At 41.4% G+C, this 18,271-nt stretch overlaps 1 protein-coding gene across 1 annotated transcript in view; it reads right to left on the reverse strand.

Annotated features, from left to right (window-relative positions):
- The window catches only part of LOC133564796 (protein mono-ADP-ribosyltransferase TIPARP-like), a 71,513-nt gene extending 62,966 nt beyond the window's left edge, over positions 1-8,547 (reverse strand). The window contains exons 1-2 of the mRNA XM_061919294.1: positions 8,289-8,547; positions 556-1,524 (exon numbers count right to left, since the gene is read on the reverse strand). Coding sequence (XP_061775278.1) covers positions 556-1,508 — 953 coding nt within the window. The 5' untranslated portion in view covers positions 1,509-1,524; positions 8,289-8,547. The remainder of the gene's footprint in view (positions 1-555; positions 1,525-8,288) is intronic.
- Between the last annotated feature and the right edge of the window lie 9,724 nt (positions 8,548-18,271).

The raw sequence follows: 18,271 nt of genomic DNA on the forward strand, positions 1-18,271 counted from the left end.
CTAAACTGGACTTTAAATCTGAGCAGGAGGTAATAAAGGAAGATCTCCATCGAGACAGAGGGACTTAAAACTGAAGAAAGATAAGTAAGACTTCTATAAACAAGTTATCGATGCTTTTGATCAGAAGGAGCTGCGCATGGACTTCATTTATAAGTAAAGGTAAGATCATAACAACGTTTTTTTTTATTAAATGTGCTTTTCATGATGGAATCCTTACATCACACTCAAATTTTTAAGCGCAGGCCTAAATTTACCGCATGCCTTTGGGAAACGCCGGAGTGAGAAGAGGTTTTAAAATAATTAGCGCCCGGGCGGCAATTCAAGGAAATACAGTATGTCTAGAATTTGTGCTGACACAGCAGAATAATGTCGGCATTGGCACATCCTCATAGTTCCAGGAAAGTCTGTTTAAAGCAAACATTTGTAATATTGAGCCAACTGTTTAGTCCCAGGCTGCGACATTACAAAAGGTGCACGACGTCAACAGTGCGGACGAGCACGGAGAGCAGAGAGCAGGCGAAGAAGAAGAAGAAGAAGAAGAAAGGTGGTACTCACTGATACTTCAGCCTGACTTTGTCGTTGTCCGGGTTGCAGTACAACCTCTCCAGCTGCTCCTGGGACTCGTCGGCCACACTTTGCCACGCCTGAGCGTCGCTCCTGTGGATCTGCCAGTGGTAGGGCAGGACGGTGTGGTGGTAAGCGCAGTCGCTGCCGTACACACATTGTCCTTGGAGGAAGTTCACGCAAATGTCCACCGAGTCGGCCTGGTGGGTGTGGTACTGCAGCTGGGTGAGCAGCTCGAAGACCAGGTCCAGGGACGCTTCTTCGCTTTTATCCTGGAAAAGCTCTCCTTTGTCGGGCTGGGGGGCTTGCAGGAGTAGGGGGTGGGGGTCCTGGAGGCCGGAGCAGTCTTTTAGAGGAGGGGGCTTGGGCTCGCCGCCTTTGATGGCTCCGTCCTGGTGAGAACCCTGCGGTGCAGCCGGAGCAGGGACGTCCCTGCTGGCGGTTATCGCCGCCGGGCTCCCTGAAGCCACGAGGCCCGCCTTGGGTCGCTCGCCGCGCCGCTCCGCCTCCTCCAGCTCGGCAGTAGCATCCGCCATCTCCACGTCGCCGCCGCCGGCCAGCAAGACCGCGGTCACCGGCGCGGCCGCCTCAGCCGCCGAGTCTTTCAAGCTTAAACGGTTCTGTTTGGCCGCGGCCGCCGCGCACAAGTTCCCCGGGGTGCGTCCGGCCTGGCTCCGGGGCACAAAGACGCCGTCCCCCGCCATGTCGCCGCCCAGCAGGGAGCTCAGCATGGGCTCCTCCAAGGCGCGGTGAAGGCATGCGGCGTCTAATTTCCTCTGCTTCTTCTTGAAGTGAGGCTTCACCAGAGGGATTTTGTCCGACAGTCCGACCAGCGAGCGCTCCGGGAAGCCGTCCCCCGCGTCCACGTCCAGGCTCACGTCCAAGGAGAGACCGGTCGGCACGCCGTCTGACGATTTCTGCAGGAGGTGCAGAGTTTTAGCCATGTTGTCCACCACGGTCCTGGGGAGGGAAAGCAGACAAAACAAAAGTAGTCAAGGTCGGCAACACCTGTGCGATAAATTGGACTTTTTTTGGTTTAACAATTTAAAACCTATCTTTTTGTCATCATGTTATAAACTCAGTAGGCGATAAGGAAGTCCAAATGATGACATAAGACATTTGAAAAGGTGAGAAATAAAGTCAAATTTAATAAATAAAAAGTCAGAAAAATCAGATTAAAAAAATCATAACTATAAATAAGGTAAGCATTCATAATTGTGGGATTAAAAAAAGAAGAAGTCAAAGTTACAAGAAAAATTATCATTATGAGATTAGAAATTCCAAATTGTGAGAGGGAAAAAAGTCCAAATTATGACATAAAAAGTCAAAACTATGACATGGGAAGTCATGACTGAGGTGAAAAATTACAATTGGGGGCTAAAAAAAAGTTTGAAGTTTCAAGTTAAATAGTCATTATGAGATTAGAAATTCCCAAATTGTGAGAAAACATTTTTTTAAATGGGATAAAAAGTAAAAAGGTGGAAAGTCATTAATATGAAGTAAAAAGTTGTATTAGTAGGCTAAAAAGTTGAAAATATGAGAAAAGAAAGTCAGAGAGGAAATTAAAAATGGTGAGATAAAAATCTAAATTATGATAAAAACACCGGAATCATGAGATAAAAAATCTAAATGACAAGACAAATAGCCTATACAAGGTAAACAAAAATGTTGATTTAAGAAATGGAATTTATGAGATAAAACGTCTTAAATGAGATAGAAAGTGATAATTATGAGCTAAAAAGTCACACTGGTGGGAATTTTTTTCTTTCAAATTTTCAAACACGAGTTGAGTTGATACCAAAATGGATACATGGATGATACAGCAGAGGATTGGGAGGATGTCATGTGGTCAGATGAAACCAAAACAGAACTTTTTGGTATAAACTCAACTGGTGGTGTTTGGAGGAAGAAGAATACTGAGTTGCATCCCAAGAACACCATACCTACTGTGAAGCATGGGGGTGGAAACATCATGCTTTGGGGCTGTTTTTCTGCTAAGGGGACAGGACGATTGATCCGTGTTAAGGAAAGAATGAATGGGGCCATGTATCGTGAGATTTGGAGCCAAAACCTCCTTCCATCAGTGAGAGCTTTGAATGCTTGACCAAATACCTATTTTCCACCATCATTTACAAATAAATTCTTTAAAATTCCTACAAATGTGAATTCCTGGATTTTTTTTTCACATTCTGTCTCTCACAGTTGAAGTGTACCTATGATGAAAATGACACACCTCTGTCATCATTTGAAGTGGGAGAACTTGCACAATCGCTGGCTGACTAAATACTTTTTTGCCCCGCTGTATATAAGATAAAAAGTCATAATTATCAGATAAATAGCCATCGGGAGATTTTAAAAAGTCAAAATTGAAATAGAAAAATTTAAATTTTGACATTGAAAAAAATCAAAAATATCATATGGAAAGTCATAATTATGACATGAAAAGTTTTCTCTGGGATATTTTAGCGCCCTCCCTTCTTCTAGCGCATATTTGCGTGCCTAGCAAAACACGGCTAATGCTAACAATAACAAAGTGACCTGTTTGCTCCAAAGAAAGGAAAAGTGTTGTCAGTGGTTTGGTTTTGTGACTGCACGCTGCTAAAGGAGACAGCAGCATAACAAAAAGGTGAAGTTTCCTCCTATGATTAATCGACTATTTGGCTCGCTTTCCTTGAAAAATCTAAATTATGCAATAAAAAGTCAAAAATATGAGATGGGAAGTCAATTATAAACAGGAACATTTTACTTGTGGGATAAAAATTCCAAATGATGAGATAAAAGTCTTGAATATGAGATAGAAAGTCATAATTATAAGGTCAACAGTCATAATGGTGGTATTCAAAAAGTGGAGGTTTCAAGAGAAATAGAGATTACAAATTCCAAATGATGAGATGAGAAATCGAAAGGTGAAATTTCCTCCGCTAATTAATCGACTTTTCGTCTCGCTTTCCTTTCCTGGAAAGAGCCGGGCCCCGTCTATGTGCTGCACCTCACCTGGCCGCTACACCTGAGGGGGTGTGGCTACCACCTGGACGATGACAAGTTGAAGAAAAAGAAACGAAAGGGAGGGGACAAAAAAAGTTTTTGTTTTTTTTCTTTTTAATGGCGCTTTTATTCACCTTCACTCCCAAAAATGTCATGTTTTTGTGGCCCTCGAGCACGAAGGCGTGATAAGAATCGTCTCTCTTTCCGGGGATCGTGTTGATTCACATGCCTGCCAAAACACGGCTAATGCTAACACAAACAAAGTGACATGTTTGCTCCAAAGAAAGGAAAAGTGTTGTGACTGCACGCTGCTAAAAGAGACAGCAGCACAACAAAAAGGTGAAGTTTCCTCTTATGATTAATCGAATATTCGGCTCACTTTCCTTTCCTTGAAAAATCTAAATTATGCAATACAGGGAAAAAAATTAGATGGACAGTCATAATTATTAAATAAAAAGTTGTAATTGTGGGAAAACTGCCGAAAGTATGAGAAAAGAGAGATATGAAATTCAACATTGTGAGGAAAAATGTCAAATTCATTACAAAAAAAGTCATAATTACTAGATTAAAAATATTTAAATTACAAGATAAATAACCATCATGAGATTGAAAAATGTCACAATTCAGATAAAAACTATTTCATTAAGAGATAAGAAGTCAAAAATATGATATGAATTGTGGGGAAAAAGGTCAAAATGATGAGATAAAAAATCGAAAAGTGAAGTTTCCTCCGATGATTAATCGACTTTTCGTCTCGCTTTCCTTTCCTGGAAAGAGCCGGGCCCCGTCTATGTGCTGCACCTCACCTGGCCGCTACACCTGAGGGGGTGTGGCTACCACCTGGACGACGACAAGTTGAAGAAAAAGAAGCGAAAGGGAGGGGGGAAAAAAAACGTTTTTGTTTTTTTTCTTTTTAATGGCGCTTTTATTCACCTTCACTCCCAAAAATGTCATGTTTGTGTGGCCCTTGAGCACGAAGGCGCGATAAGAATCGGCTCTCTTTCCGGGGATCGTGTTGATTCGCGGGCCTAGCAAAACACGGCTAATGCTAACACAAATAAAGTGACATGTTTGCTCCAAAGAAAGGAAAAGTGTTGTCAGTGGTTTGGTTTTGTGACTGCATGCTGCTAAAAGAGACAGCAGCACAACAAAAAGGTGAAGTTTCCTCCTATGATTAATCGACTATTCGGCTCGCTTTCCTTTCCGTGAAAATCTAAATTATGCAATACAGGGGAAAAAATGAGATGGAAAGTCATAATTATTAAATAAAATGTTGTAATTGTGGGATAAAATGCCGAAAGTATGAGAAAAGAGAGATGTGAAATTCAACATTGTGAGGAAAAATTTCAAATGTATTATAAAAAAAAGTCATAATTACTAGATTAAAAATATCTAAATTACAAGATAAATAGCCATCATGAGATTGAAAAATGTCACAATTCAGATAAAAACTATTTCATTAAGAGATAAAAAGTCAAAAATATGATATGAATTGTGGGGGAAAAAAGCCAAAATGATGAGATAAAAAATCGAAAGGTGAAGTTTCATCCGATGATTAATCAACTTTTCGTCTCGCTTTCCTTTCCTGGAAAAAGCCGGGCCCCGTCTATGTGCTGCACCTCACCTGGCCGCTACACCTGAGGGGGTGTGGCTACGACCTGGACGACAAGTTGAAGAAAAAGAAGCGAAAGGGAGGGGGGGAAAAAAACGTTTTTGTTTTTTTTCTTTTTAATAGCGCTTTTATTCACCTTCACTCCCAAAAATGTCATGTTTGTGTGGCCCTCGAGCACGAAGGCGCGATAAGAATCGTCTCTCTTTCCGGGGATCGTGTTGATTCGCGGGCCTGCCAAAACATGGCTAATGCTAACACAAACAAAGTGACATGTTTGCTCCAAAGAAAGGAAAAGTGTTGTGACTGCACGCTGCTAAAAGAGACAGCAGCACAACAAAAAGGTGAAGTTTCCTCCTATGATTAATCGACTATTCGGCTCGCTTTCCTTTCCTTGAAAAATCTAAATTATGCAATACAGGGAAAAAAATGAGATGGACAGTCATAATTATTAAATAAAAAGTTGTAATTGTGGGAAAACTGCCGAAAGTATGAGAAAAGAGAGATATGAAATTCAACATTGTGAGGAAAAATGTCAAATTCATTACAAAAAAAGTCATAATTACTAGATTAAAAATATCTAAATTACAAGATAAATAGCCATCATGAGATTGAAAAATGTCACAATTCAGATAAAAACTATTTCATCAAGAGATAAAAAGTCAAAAATATGATATGAATTGTGGGGGAAAAAGTCAAAATGATGAGATAAAAAATCGAAAGGTGAAGTTTCCTCCGATGATTAATCGACTTTTCGTCTCGCTTTCCTTTCCTGGAAAGAGCCGGGCCCCGTCTATGTGCTGCACCTCACCTGGCCGCTACACCTGAGGGGGTGTGGCTACCACCTGGACGACGACAAGTTGAAGAAAAAGAAGCGAAAGGGAGGGGGGGAAAAAACGTTTTTGTTTTTTTTCTTTTTAATGGCGCTTTTATTCACCTTCACTCCCAAAAATGTCATGTTTGTGTGGCCCTCGAGCACGAAGGCGTGATAAGAATTGTCTCTCTTTCCGGGGATCGTGTTGATTCACGTGCCTGGCAAAACACGGCTAATGCTAACACAAACAAAGTGACATGTTTGCTCCAAAGAAAGGAAAAGTGTTGTGACTGCACGCTGCTAAAAGAGACAGCAGCACAACAAAAAGGTGAAGTTTCCTCCTATGATTAATCGAATATTCGGCTCGCTTTCCTTTCCGTGAAAAACCTAAATTATGCAATACAGGGAAAAAAATTAGATGGACAGTCATAATTATTAAATAAAAAGTTGTAATTGTGGGAAAACTGCCGAAAGTATGAGAAAAGAAAGATATGAAATTCAACATTGTGAGGAAAAATGTCAAATGTATTACAAAAAAAGGCATAATTACTAGATTAAAAATATCTAAATTACAAAATAAATAGCCATCATGAGATTGAAAAATGTCACAATTCAGATAAAAACTATTTCATTAAGAGATAAAAAGTCAAAATTATGATATGAATTGTGGGGAAAAAAAGGTCAAAATGATGAGATAAAAAATCGAAAGGTGAAGTTTCCTCCGCTGATTAATCGACTTTTCGTCTCGCTTTCCTTTCCTGGAAAGAGCCGGGCCCCGTCTATGTGCTGCACCTCACCTGGCCGCTACACCTGAGGGGGTGTGGCTACCACCTGGACGACGACAAGTTGAAGAAAAAGAAGCGAAAGGGAGGGGAGGAAAAAAAACGTTTTTGTTTTTTTTCTTTTTAATAGCGCTTTTATTCACCTTCACTCCCAAAAATGTCATGTTTGTGTGGCCCTCGAGCACGAAGGCGCGATAAGAATCGACTCTCTTTCCGGGGATCGTGTTGATTCGCGGGCCTAGCAAAACACGGCTAATGCTAACACAAATAAAGTGACATGTTTGCTCCAAAGAAAGGAAAAGTGTTGTGACTGCACGCTGCTAAAAGAGACAGCAGCACAACAAAAAGGTGAAGTTTCCTCTTATGATTAATCGAATATTCGGCTCACTTTCCTTTCCTTAAAAAATCTAAATTATGCAATACAGGGAAAAAAATTAGATGGACAGTCATAATTATTAAATAAAAAGTTGTAATTGTGGGAAAACTGCCGAAAGTATGAGAAAAGAGAGATATGAAATTCAACATTGTGAGGAAAAATGTCAAATGTATTACAAAAAAAGTCATAATTACTAGATTAAAAATATCTAAATTACAAAATAAATAGCCATCATGAGATTGAAAAATGTCACAATTCAGATAAAAACTATTTCATTAAGAGATAAAAAGTCTTAAATATGATATGAATTGTGGGGAAAAAAGTGAAAATGATGAGATAAAAAATCGAAAGGTGAAATTTCCTCCGATGATTAATCGACTTTTCGTCTCGCTTTCCTTTCCTGGAAAGAGCCGGGCCCCGTCTATGTGCTGCACCTCACCTGGCCGCTACACCTGAGGGGGTGTGGCTACCACCTGGACGACGACAAGTTGAAGAAAAAGAAGCGAAAGGGAGGGGGGGAAAAAACGTTTTTGTTTTTTTTCTTTTTAATGGCGCTTTTATTCACCTTCACTCCCAAAAATGTTTGTGTGGCCCTCGAGCACGAAGGCGCGATAAGAATCGGCTCTCTTTCCGGGGATCGTGGTGTATTTTGATCGCCCGAGTCCGATACGGAGCCCCGATCGTGCCGCGCCGAGCAACTTTGCACGTAGCCAACCCCACACACACACACACACACACACACACACACACACACACACACACACACACACACACACACACACACACACACACACACACACACACACACACACACACACACACACACACACACACACACACACACACACACACACACACACACACACACACACACACACACACACACACACACACACACACACACACACACACACACACACACACACACACACACACACACACACACACACACACACAGTACACACACACACACACACACACACACTTGCACTGCGGCGGAACAGCGTCAAAAGCCCACCAGAGCACCGCCGCCTTGCTAGCTTAGCTCGGCCGCGCCACGACGGCTCGTCCTCGGCTTGCTACCGCGCGGCCTCCGCGGCCATCCAGCAGCACCGCGCACAATAGCACCATTGGTGAAAAAAAAAAAGTAGGACCTACTTGTGCGGTGATGCGGCTTTCTTTCGGCTCTCCGCGCTCTTTGATGCCTTAAATCCGCTGTTGCGCACATCGGCGGAGCTCCGCGGTATCCCTGCGCGCGCCAGACGCTAGTCCGTGGTGAAGGCTCGTCGTGTGGGTCCGCTGCCGCCGCCGCCGTTGCTCGCATGCTCCGTCCGCCTCCAGCTCATGTCTCGCCGCCGCGTCTTTGTGTCGTGGAGCCGCGCCGCAGATCGAAGAGATGAGTGGGCGATGAAAGGATCAGCTGGGAGGGAGAGAGAGAGTCCCTCGCTGGCTCCTCCTCCTCCAAGACACGCCCCCAGCCGGCGGGAGGGGCGGGGCTTCAGTTCCACCGCAGAGGGCGCAGCGGCCGAGGAGGCGTCTAGCGGTGGCCGGAAGAAGGTGCACCTTGCCGGCTGCGCCACGAGGGGCCGGCGGGGGCTCTTTGTTCCATCCTGCGGGGGAAAGGACCGGACACCCCGGCTCTCTCTGTTGGGTCGCGGCGCATTTTCTAAACACATTCCACTTTGCACCTGGGGAGAAGTTGTTTGGCAACACTAAATGGTCCCGAGTGTGTGAATGTTGTCTGTCTATAAGCGGTAGAAATGGATGGATGGATGGATTTTAGCACATATTTCTAGATTATGACTTAAGCCATTTAAAAAGGTGAAAAATCAAGTCAAATTTATGATATAAAAAGTGATAATTATGAAGGGGGGAGTCTTCAATATGAGTTGGAAAATCATATTTCTAACATTTGTAATTATGGGATTAAAATAAAAGTCTAAATTACAAGAAATATAATCATTAAGAAATTAGAAAATCTAAATTGTGAGGAGAAAGAAAAGTTGAAAATATGAGATGGAAAGTCATGATTATGAGGGGGAAAGTTATAATTGTATTTGCATATTTTATTATGTTAGATCCACTATGGACTGGACTCTCACTATTATGTTAGATCCACTATGGACTGGACTCTCACTATTATGTTAGATCCACTATGGACTGGACTCACACTATTATGTTAGATCCACTATGGACTGGACTCTCACTATTATGTTAGATCCACAATGGACTGGACTCTCACTATTATGTTAGATCCACTATGGACTGGACTCTCACTATTATGTTAGATCCACTATGGACTGGACTCACACTATTATGTTAGATCCACAATGGACTGGACTCTCACTATTATGTTAGATCCACTATGGACTGGACTCTCACTATTATGTTAGATCCACTATGGACTGGACTCTCACTATTATGTTAGATCCACAATGGACTGGACTCTCACTATTATGTTAGATCCACTATGGACTGGACTCTCACTATTATGTTAGATCCACTATGGACTGGACTCACACTATTATGTTAGATCCACAATGGACTGGACTCTCACTATTATGTTAGATCCACTATGGACTGGACTCTCACTATTATGTTAGATCCACTATGGACTGGACTCTCACTATTATGTTAGATCCACAATGGACTGGACTCTCACTATTATGTTAGAACCACAATGGACTGGACTCTCACTATTATGTTAGATCCACTATGGACTGGACTCACACTATTATGTTAGATCCACTATGGACTGGACTCACACTATTATGTTAGATCCACTATGGACTGGACTCTCACTATTATGTTAGATCCACTATGGACTGGACTCTCACTATTATGTTAGATCCACTATGGACTGGACTCTCTCACTATTATGTTAGATCCACTATGGACTGGACTCTCACACTATTATGTTAGATGCACTATGGACTGGACTCTCACTATTATGTTAGATCCACTATGGACTGGACTCTCACACTATTATGTTAGATCCATTATGGACTGGACTCTCACACTATTATGTTAGATCCACTATGGACTGGACTCTCTCACTATTATGTTAGATCCACTATGGACTGGACTCTCACACTATTATGTTAGATCCACTATGGACTGGACTCTCACACTAATATGTTAGATCCACTATGGACTGGACTCTCACACTATTATGTTAGATCCACTATGGACTGGACTCTCACACTATTATGTTAGATCCACTATGGACTGGACTCTCACTATTATGTTAGATCCACTATGGACTGGACTCTCACTAATATGTTAGATCCACTATGGACTGGACTCTCACTATTATGTTAGATCCACTATGGACTGGACTCTCACACTATTATGTTAGATCCACTATGGACTGGACTCTCACACTATTATGTTAGATCCACTATGGACTGGACTCTCACTATTATGTTAGATCCACTATGGACTGGACTCTCACTAATATGTTAGATCCACTATGGACTGGACTCTCACTATTATGTTAGATCCACTATGGACTGGACTCTCACACTATTATATTAGATCCACTATGGACTGGACTCTCACACTATTATGTTAGATCAACTATGGACTGGACTCTCACACTATTATGTTAGATCCACTACGGACTGGACTCACACTATTATGTTAGATCCACTATGGACTGGACTCTCACTATTATGTTAGATCCACTATGGACTGGACTCTCACACTATTATGTTAGATCCACTATGGACTGGACTCTCACTATTATGTTAGATCCACTATGGATTGGACTCTCACTATTATGTTGGATCCACTATGGACTGGACTCTCACTATTATGTTAGACCCACTATGGACTGGACTCCCACACTATTATGTTAGATCCACTATGGACTAGACTCTCACTGTTATGTTAGATCCACTATGGACTGGACTCTCACACTATTATGTTAGATCCACTATGGACTGGACTCTCACACTATTATGTTAGATCCACTATGGACTGGACTCTCTCACTATTATGTTAGATCCACTATGGACTGGACTCTCACACTATTATGTTAGATCCACTATGGACTGGACTCTCACACTATTATGTTAGATCCACTATTGACTGGACTCTCTCACTATTATGTTAGATCCACTATGGACTGGACTCTCACACTATTATGTTAGATCCACTATGGACTGGACTCTCACTATTATGTTAGATCCACTATGGACTGGACTCTCACACTATTATGTTAGATCCACTATGGACTGGACTCTCACACTATTATGTTAGATCCACTATGGACTGGACTCTCACTATTATGTTAGATCCACTATGGACTGGACTCTCACTATTATGTTAGATCCACTATGGACTGGACTCTCACACTATTATGTTAGATCCACTATGGACTGGACTCTCACTATTATGTTAGATCCACTATGGACTGGACTCTCACTATTATGTTAGATCCACTATGGACTGGACTCACACTATTATGTTAGATCCACTATGGACTGGACTCTCACACTATTATGTTTGATCCACTATGGACTGGACTTTCACTCTAATGTTAGATCCACTATGGACTGGACTCTCACTATTATGTTAGATCCACTATGGACTGGACTTTCACTCTAATGTTAGATCCACTATGGACTGGACTCTCACTATTATGTTGGATCCACTATGGACTGAACTCTCACTATTATGTTAGATCCACTATGGACTGGACTCTCACTATTATGTTAGATCCACTATGGACTGGACTCTCACTATTATGTTAGATCCACTATGGACTGGACTCTCACTATTATGTTAGATCCACTATGGACTGGACTCTCACACTATTATGTTAGATCCACTATGGACTGGACTCTCACTATTATGTTAGATCCACTATGGACTGGACTCTCACTATTATGTTAGATCCACTATGGACTGGACTCTCACTATTATGTTAGATCCACTATGGACTGGACTCTCACTATTATGTTAGATCCACTATGGACTGGACTCTCACACTATTATGTTAGATCCACTATGGACTGGACTCTCACACTATTATGTTAGATCCACTATGGACTGGACTCTCACACTATTATGTTAGATCCACTATTGACTGGACTCTCTCACTATTATGTTAGATCCACTATGGACTGGACTCTCACACTATTATGTTAGATCCACTATGGACTGGACTCTCACTATTATGTTAGATCCACTATGGACTGGACTTTCACTCTAATGTTAGATCCACTATGGACTGGACTCTCACTATTATGTTGGATCCACTATGGACTGGACTCTCACTATTATGTTAGATCCACTATGGACTGGACTCTCACACTATTATGTTAGATCCACTATGGACTGGACTCTCACACTATTATGTTAGATCCACTATGGACTGGACTCTCACTATTATGTTAGATCCACTATGGACTGGACTCTCACACTATTATGTTAGATCCACTATGGACTGGACTCTCTCACTATTATGTTAGATCCACTATGGACTGGACTCTCACACTATTATGTTAGATCCACTATGGACTGGACTCTCACACTATTATGTTAGATCCACTATGGACTGGACTCTCACTATTATGTTAGATCCACTATGGACTGGACTCTCACACTATTATGTTAGATCCACTATGGACTGGACTCTCTCACTATTATGTTAGATCCACTATGGACTGGACTCTCACTATTATGTTAGATCCACTATGGACTGGACTCTCACACTATTATGTTAGATCCACTATGGACTGGACTCTCTCACTATTATGTTAGATCCACTATGGACTGGACTTTCACTCTAATGTTAGATCCACTATGGACTGGACTCTCACTATTATGTTGGATCCACTATGGACTGAACTCTCACTATTATGTTAGATCCACTATGGACTGGACTCTCACTATTATGTTAGATCCACTATGGACTGGACTCTCACTATTATGTTAGATCCACTATGGACTGGACTCTCACTATTATGTTAGATCCACTATGGACTGGACTCTCACACTATTATGTTAGATCCACTATGGACTGGACTCTCACTATTATGTTAGATCCACTATGGACTGGACTCTCACTATTATGTTAGATCCACTATGGACTGGACTCTCTCACTATTATGTTAGATCCACTATGGACTGGACTCTCTCACTATTATGTTAGATCCACTATGGACTGGACTCTCACACTATTATGTTAGATCCACTATGGACTGGACTCTCACACTATTATGTTAGATCCACTATGGACTGGACTTTCACTCTAATGTTAGATCCACTATGGACTGGACTCTCACTATTATGTTAGATCCACTATGGACTGGACTTTCACTCTAATGTTAGATCCACTATGGACTGGACTCTCACTATTATGTTGGATCCAATATGGACTGGACTCTCACTATTATGTTAGATCCACTATGGACTGGACTCTCACACTATTATGTTAGATCCACTATGGACTGGACTCTCACACTATTATGTTAGATCCACTATGGACTGGACTCTCACTATTATGTTAGATCCACTATGGACTGGACTCTCACTATTATGTTAGATCCACTATGGACTGGACTCTCTCACTATTATGTTAGATCCACTATGGACTGGACTCTCTCACTATTATGTTAGATCCACTATGGACTGGACTCTCACACTATTATGTTAGATCCACTATGGACTGGACTCTCACACTATTATGTTAGATCCACTATGGACTGGACTTTCACTCTAATGTTAGATCCACTATGGACTGGACTCTCACTATTATGTTAGATCCACTATGGACTGGACTTTCACTCTAATGTTAGATCCACTATGGACTGGACTCTCACTATTATGTTGGATCCACTATGGACTGGACTCTCACTATTATGTTAGATCCACTATGGACTGGACTCTCACACTATTATGTTAGATCCACTATGGACTGGACTCTCACACTATTATGTTAGATCCACAATGGACTGGACTCTCACTATTATGTTAGATCCACTATGGACTGGACTCTCACTATTATGTTAGATCCACTATGGACTGGACTCTCACTATTATGTTAGATCCACAATGGACTGGACTCTCACTATTATGTTAGAACCACAATGGACTGGACTCTCACTATTATGTTAGATCCACTATGGACTGGACTCACACTATTATGTTAGATCCACTATGGACTGGACTCACACTATTATGTTAGATCCACTATGGACTGGACTCTCACTATTATGTTAGATCCACTATGGACTGGACTCTCACTATTATGTTAGATCCACTATGGACTGGACTCTCTCACTATTATGTTAGATCCACTATGGACTGGACTGTCACACTATTATGTTAGATCCACAATGGACTGGACTCTCACACTATTATGTTAGATGCACTATGGACTGGACTCTCACTATTATGTTAGATCCACTATGGACTGGACTCTCACACTATTATGTTAGATCCATTATGGACTGGACTCTCACACTATTATGTTAGATCCACTATGGACTGGACTCTCTCACTATTATGTTAGATCCACTATGGACTGGACTCTCACACTATTATGTTAGATCCACTATGGACTGGACTCTCACACTAATATGTTAGATCCACTATGGACTGGACTCTCACACTATTATGTTAGATCCACTATGGACTGGACTCTCACACTATTATGTTAGATCCACTATGGACTGGACTCTCACTATTATGTTAGATCCACTATGGACTGGACTCTCACTAATATGTTAGATCCACTATGGACTGGACTCTCACTATTATGTTAGATCCACTATGGACTGGACTCTCACACTATTATGTTAGATCCACTATGGACTGGACTCTCACACTATTATGTTAGATCCACTATGGACTGGACTCTCACTATTATGTTAGATCCACTATGGACTGGACTCTCACTAATATGTTAGATCCACTATGGACTGGACTCTCACTATTATGTTAGATCCACTATGGACTGGACTCTCACACTATTATATTAGATCCACTATAGACTGGACTCTCACACTATTATGTTAGATCAACTATGGACTGGACTCTCACACTATTATGTTAGATCCACTACGGACTGGACTCACACTATTATGTTAGATCCACTATGGACTGGACTCTCACTATTATGTTAGATCCACTATGGACTGGACTCTCACACTATTATGTTAGATCCACTATGGACTGGACTCTCACTATTATGTTAGATCCACTATGGATTGGACTCTCACTATTATGTTGGATCCACTATGGACTGGACTCTCACTATTATGTTAGACCCACTATGGACTGGACTCTCACACTATTATGTTAGATCCACTATGGACTAGACTCTCACTGTTATGTTAGATCCACTATGGACTGGACTCTCACACTATTATGTTAGATCCACTATGGACTGGACTCTCACACTATTATGTTAGATCCACTATGGACTGGACTCTCACTATTATGTTAGATCCACTATGGACTGGACTCTCACACTATTATGTTAGATCCACTATGGACTGGACTCTCACACTATTATGTTAGATCCACTATTGACTGGACTCTCTCACTATTATGTTAGATCCACTATGGACTGGACTCTCACACTATTATGTTAGATCCACTATGGACTGGACTCTCACTATTATGTTAGATCCACTATGGACTGGACTCTCACACTATTATGTTAGATCCACTATGGACTGGACTCTCACACTATTATGTTAGATCCACTATGGACTGGACTCTCACTATTATGTTAGATCCACTATGGACTGGACTCTCACTATTATGTTAGATCCACTATGGACTGGACTCTCACACTATTATGTTAGATCCACTATGGACTGGACTCTCACTATTATGTTAGATCCACTATGGACTGGACTCTCACTATTATGTTAGATCCACTATGGACTGGACTCACACTATTATGTTAGATCCACTATGGACTGGACTCTCACACTATTATGTTAGATCCACTATGGACTGGACTTTCACTCTAATGTTAGATCCACTATGGACTGGACTCTCACTATTATGTTAGATCCACTATGGACTGGACTTTCACTCTAATGTTAGATCCACTATGGACTGGACTCTCACTATTATGTTGGATCCACTATGGACTGAACTCTCACTATTATGTTAGATCCACTATGGACTGGACTCTCACTATTATGTTAGATCCACTATGGACTGGACTCTCACTATTATGTTAGATCCACTATGGACTGGACTCTCACTATTATGTTAGATCCACTATGGACTGGACTCTCACACTATTATGTTAGATCCACTATGGACTGGACTCTCACTATTATGTTAGATCCACTATGGACTGGACTCTCACTATTATGTTAGATCCACTATGGACTGGACTCTCTCACTATTTTGTTAGATCCACTATGGACTGGACTCTCACTATTATGTTAGATCCACTATGGACTGGACTCTCACTATTATGTTAGATCCACTATGGACTGGACTCTCACACTATTATGTTAGATCCACTATGGACTGGACTCTCACACTATTATGTTAGATCCACTATGGACTGGACTCTCACACTATTATGTTAGATCCACTATGGACTGGACTCTCTCACTATTATGTTAGATCCACTATGGACTGGACTCTCACACTATTATGTTAGATCCACTATGGACTGGACTCTCACTATTATGTTAGATCCACTATGGACTGGACTTTCACTCTAATGTTAGATCCACTATGGACTGGACTCTCACTATTATGTTGGATCCACTATGGACTGGACTCTCACTATTATGTTAGATCCACTATGGACTGGACTCTCACACTATTATGTTAGATCCACTATGGACTGGACTCTCACACTATTATGTTAGATCCACTATGGACTGGACTCTCACTATTATGTTAGATCCACTATGGACTGGACTCTCACACTATTATGTTAGATCCACTATGGACTGGACTCTCTCACTATTATGTTAGATCCACTATGGACTGGACTCTCACACTATTATGTTAGATCCACTATGGACTGGACTCTCACACTATTATGTTAGATCCACTATGGACTGGACTCTCACACTATTATGTTAGATCCACTATGGACTGGACTCTCACACTATTATGTTAGATCCACTATGGACTGGACTCTCACACTATTATGTTAGATCCACTATGGACTGGACTCTCTCACTACTATGTTAGATCCACTATGGACTGGACTCTCACTATTATGTTAGATCCACTATGGACTGGACTCTCACACTATTATGTTAGATCCACTATGGACTGGACTCTCTCACTATTATGTTAGATCCACTATGGACTGGACTCTTCACTATTATGTTAGATCCACTATGGACTGGACTCTCACTATTATGTTAGATCCACTATGGACTGACTCTCACTATTATGTTAGATCCACTATGGACTGGACTCTCACTATTATGTTAGATCCACTATGGACTGGACTCTCACTATTATGTTAGATCCACTATGGACTGGACTCTCACTATTATGTTAGATCCACTATGGACTGGACTCTCACACTATTATGTTAGATCCACTATGGACTGGACTCTCACTATTATGTTAGATCCACTATGGACTGGACTCTCACTATTATGTTAGATCCACTATGGACTGGACTCTCTCACTATTATGTTAGATCCACTATGGACTGGACTCTCACTATTATGTTAGATCCACTATGGACTGGACTCTCACACTATTATGTTAGATCCACTATGGACTGGACTCTCACACTATTATGTTAGATCCACTATGGACTGGACTCTCACTCTAATGTTAGATCCACTATGGACTGGACTCTCACTATTATGTTAGATCCACTATGGACTGGACTCTCACTATTATGTTAGATCCACTATGGACTGGACTCTCCACTATTATGTTAGATCCACTATGGACTGGACTCTCACTATTATGTTAGATCCACTATGGACTGGACTCTCACACTATTATGTTAGATCCACTATGGACTGGACTCTCACACTATTATGTTAGATCCACTATGGACTGGACTCTCACTATTATGTTAGATCCACTATGGACTGGACTCTCACACTATTATGTTAGATCCACTATGGACTGGACTCTCACACTATTATGTTAGATCCACTATGGACTGGACTCTC

This window comes from Nerophis ophidion, linkage group LG13 (genome assembly GCF_033978795.1).
Source record: "Nerophis ophidion isolate RoL-2023_Sa linkage group LG13, RoL_Noph_v1.0, whole genome shotgun sequence".
In the NCBI taxonomy this organism is placed as follows: Eukaryota; Metazoa; Chordata; class Actinopteri; order Syngnathiformes; family Syngnathidae; genus Nerophis; species Nerophis ophidion.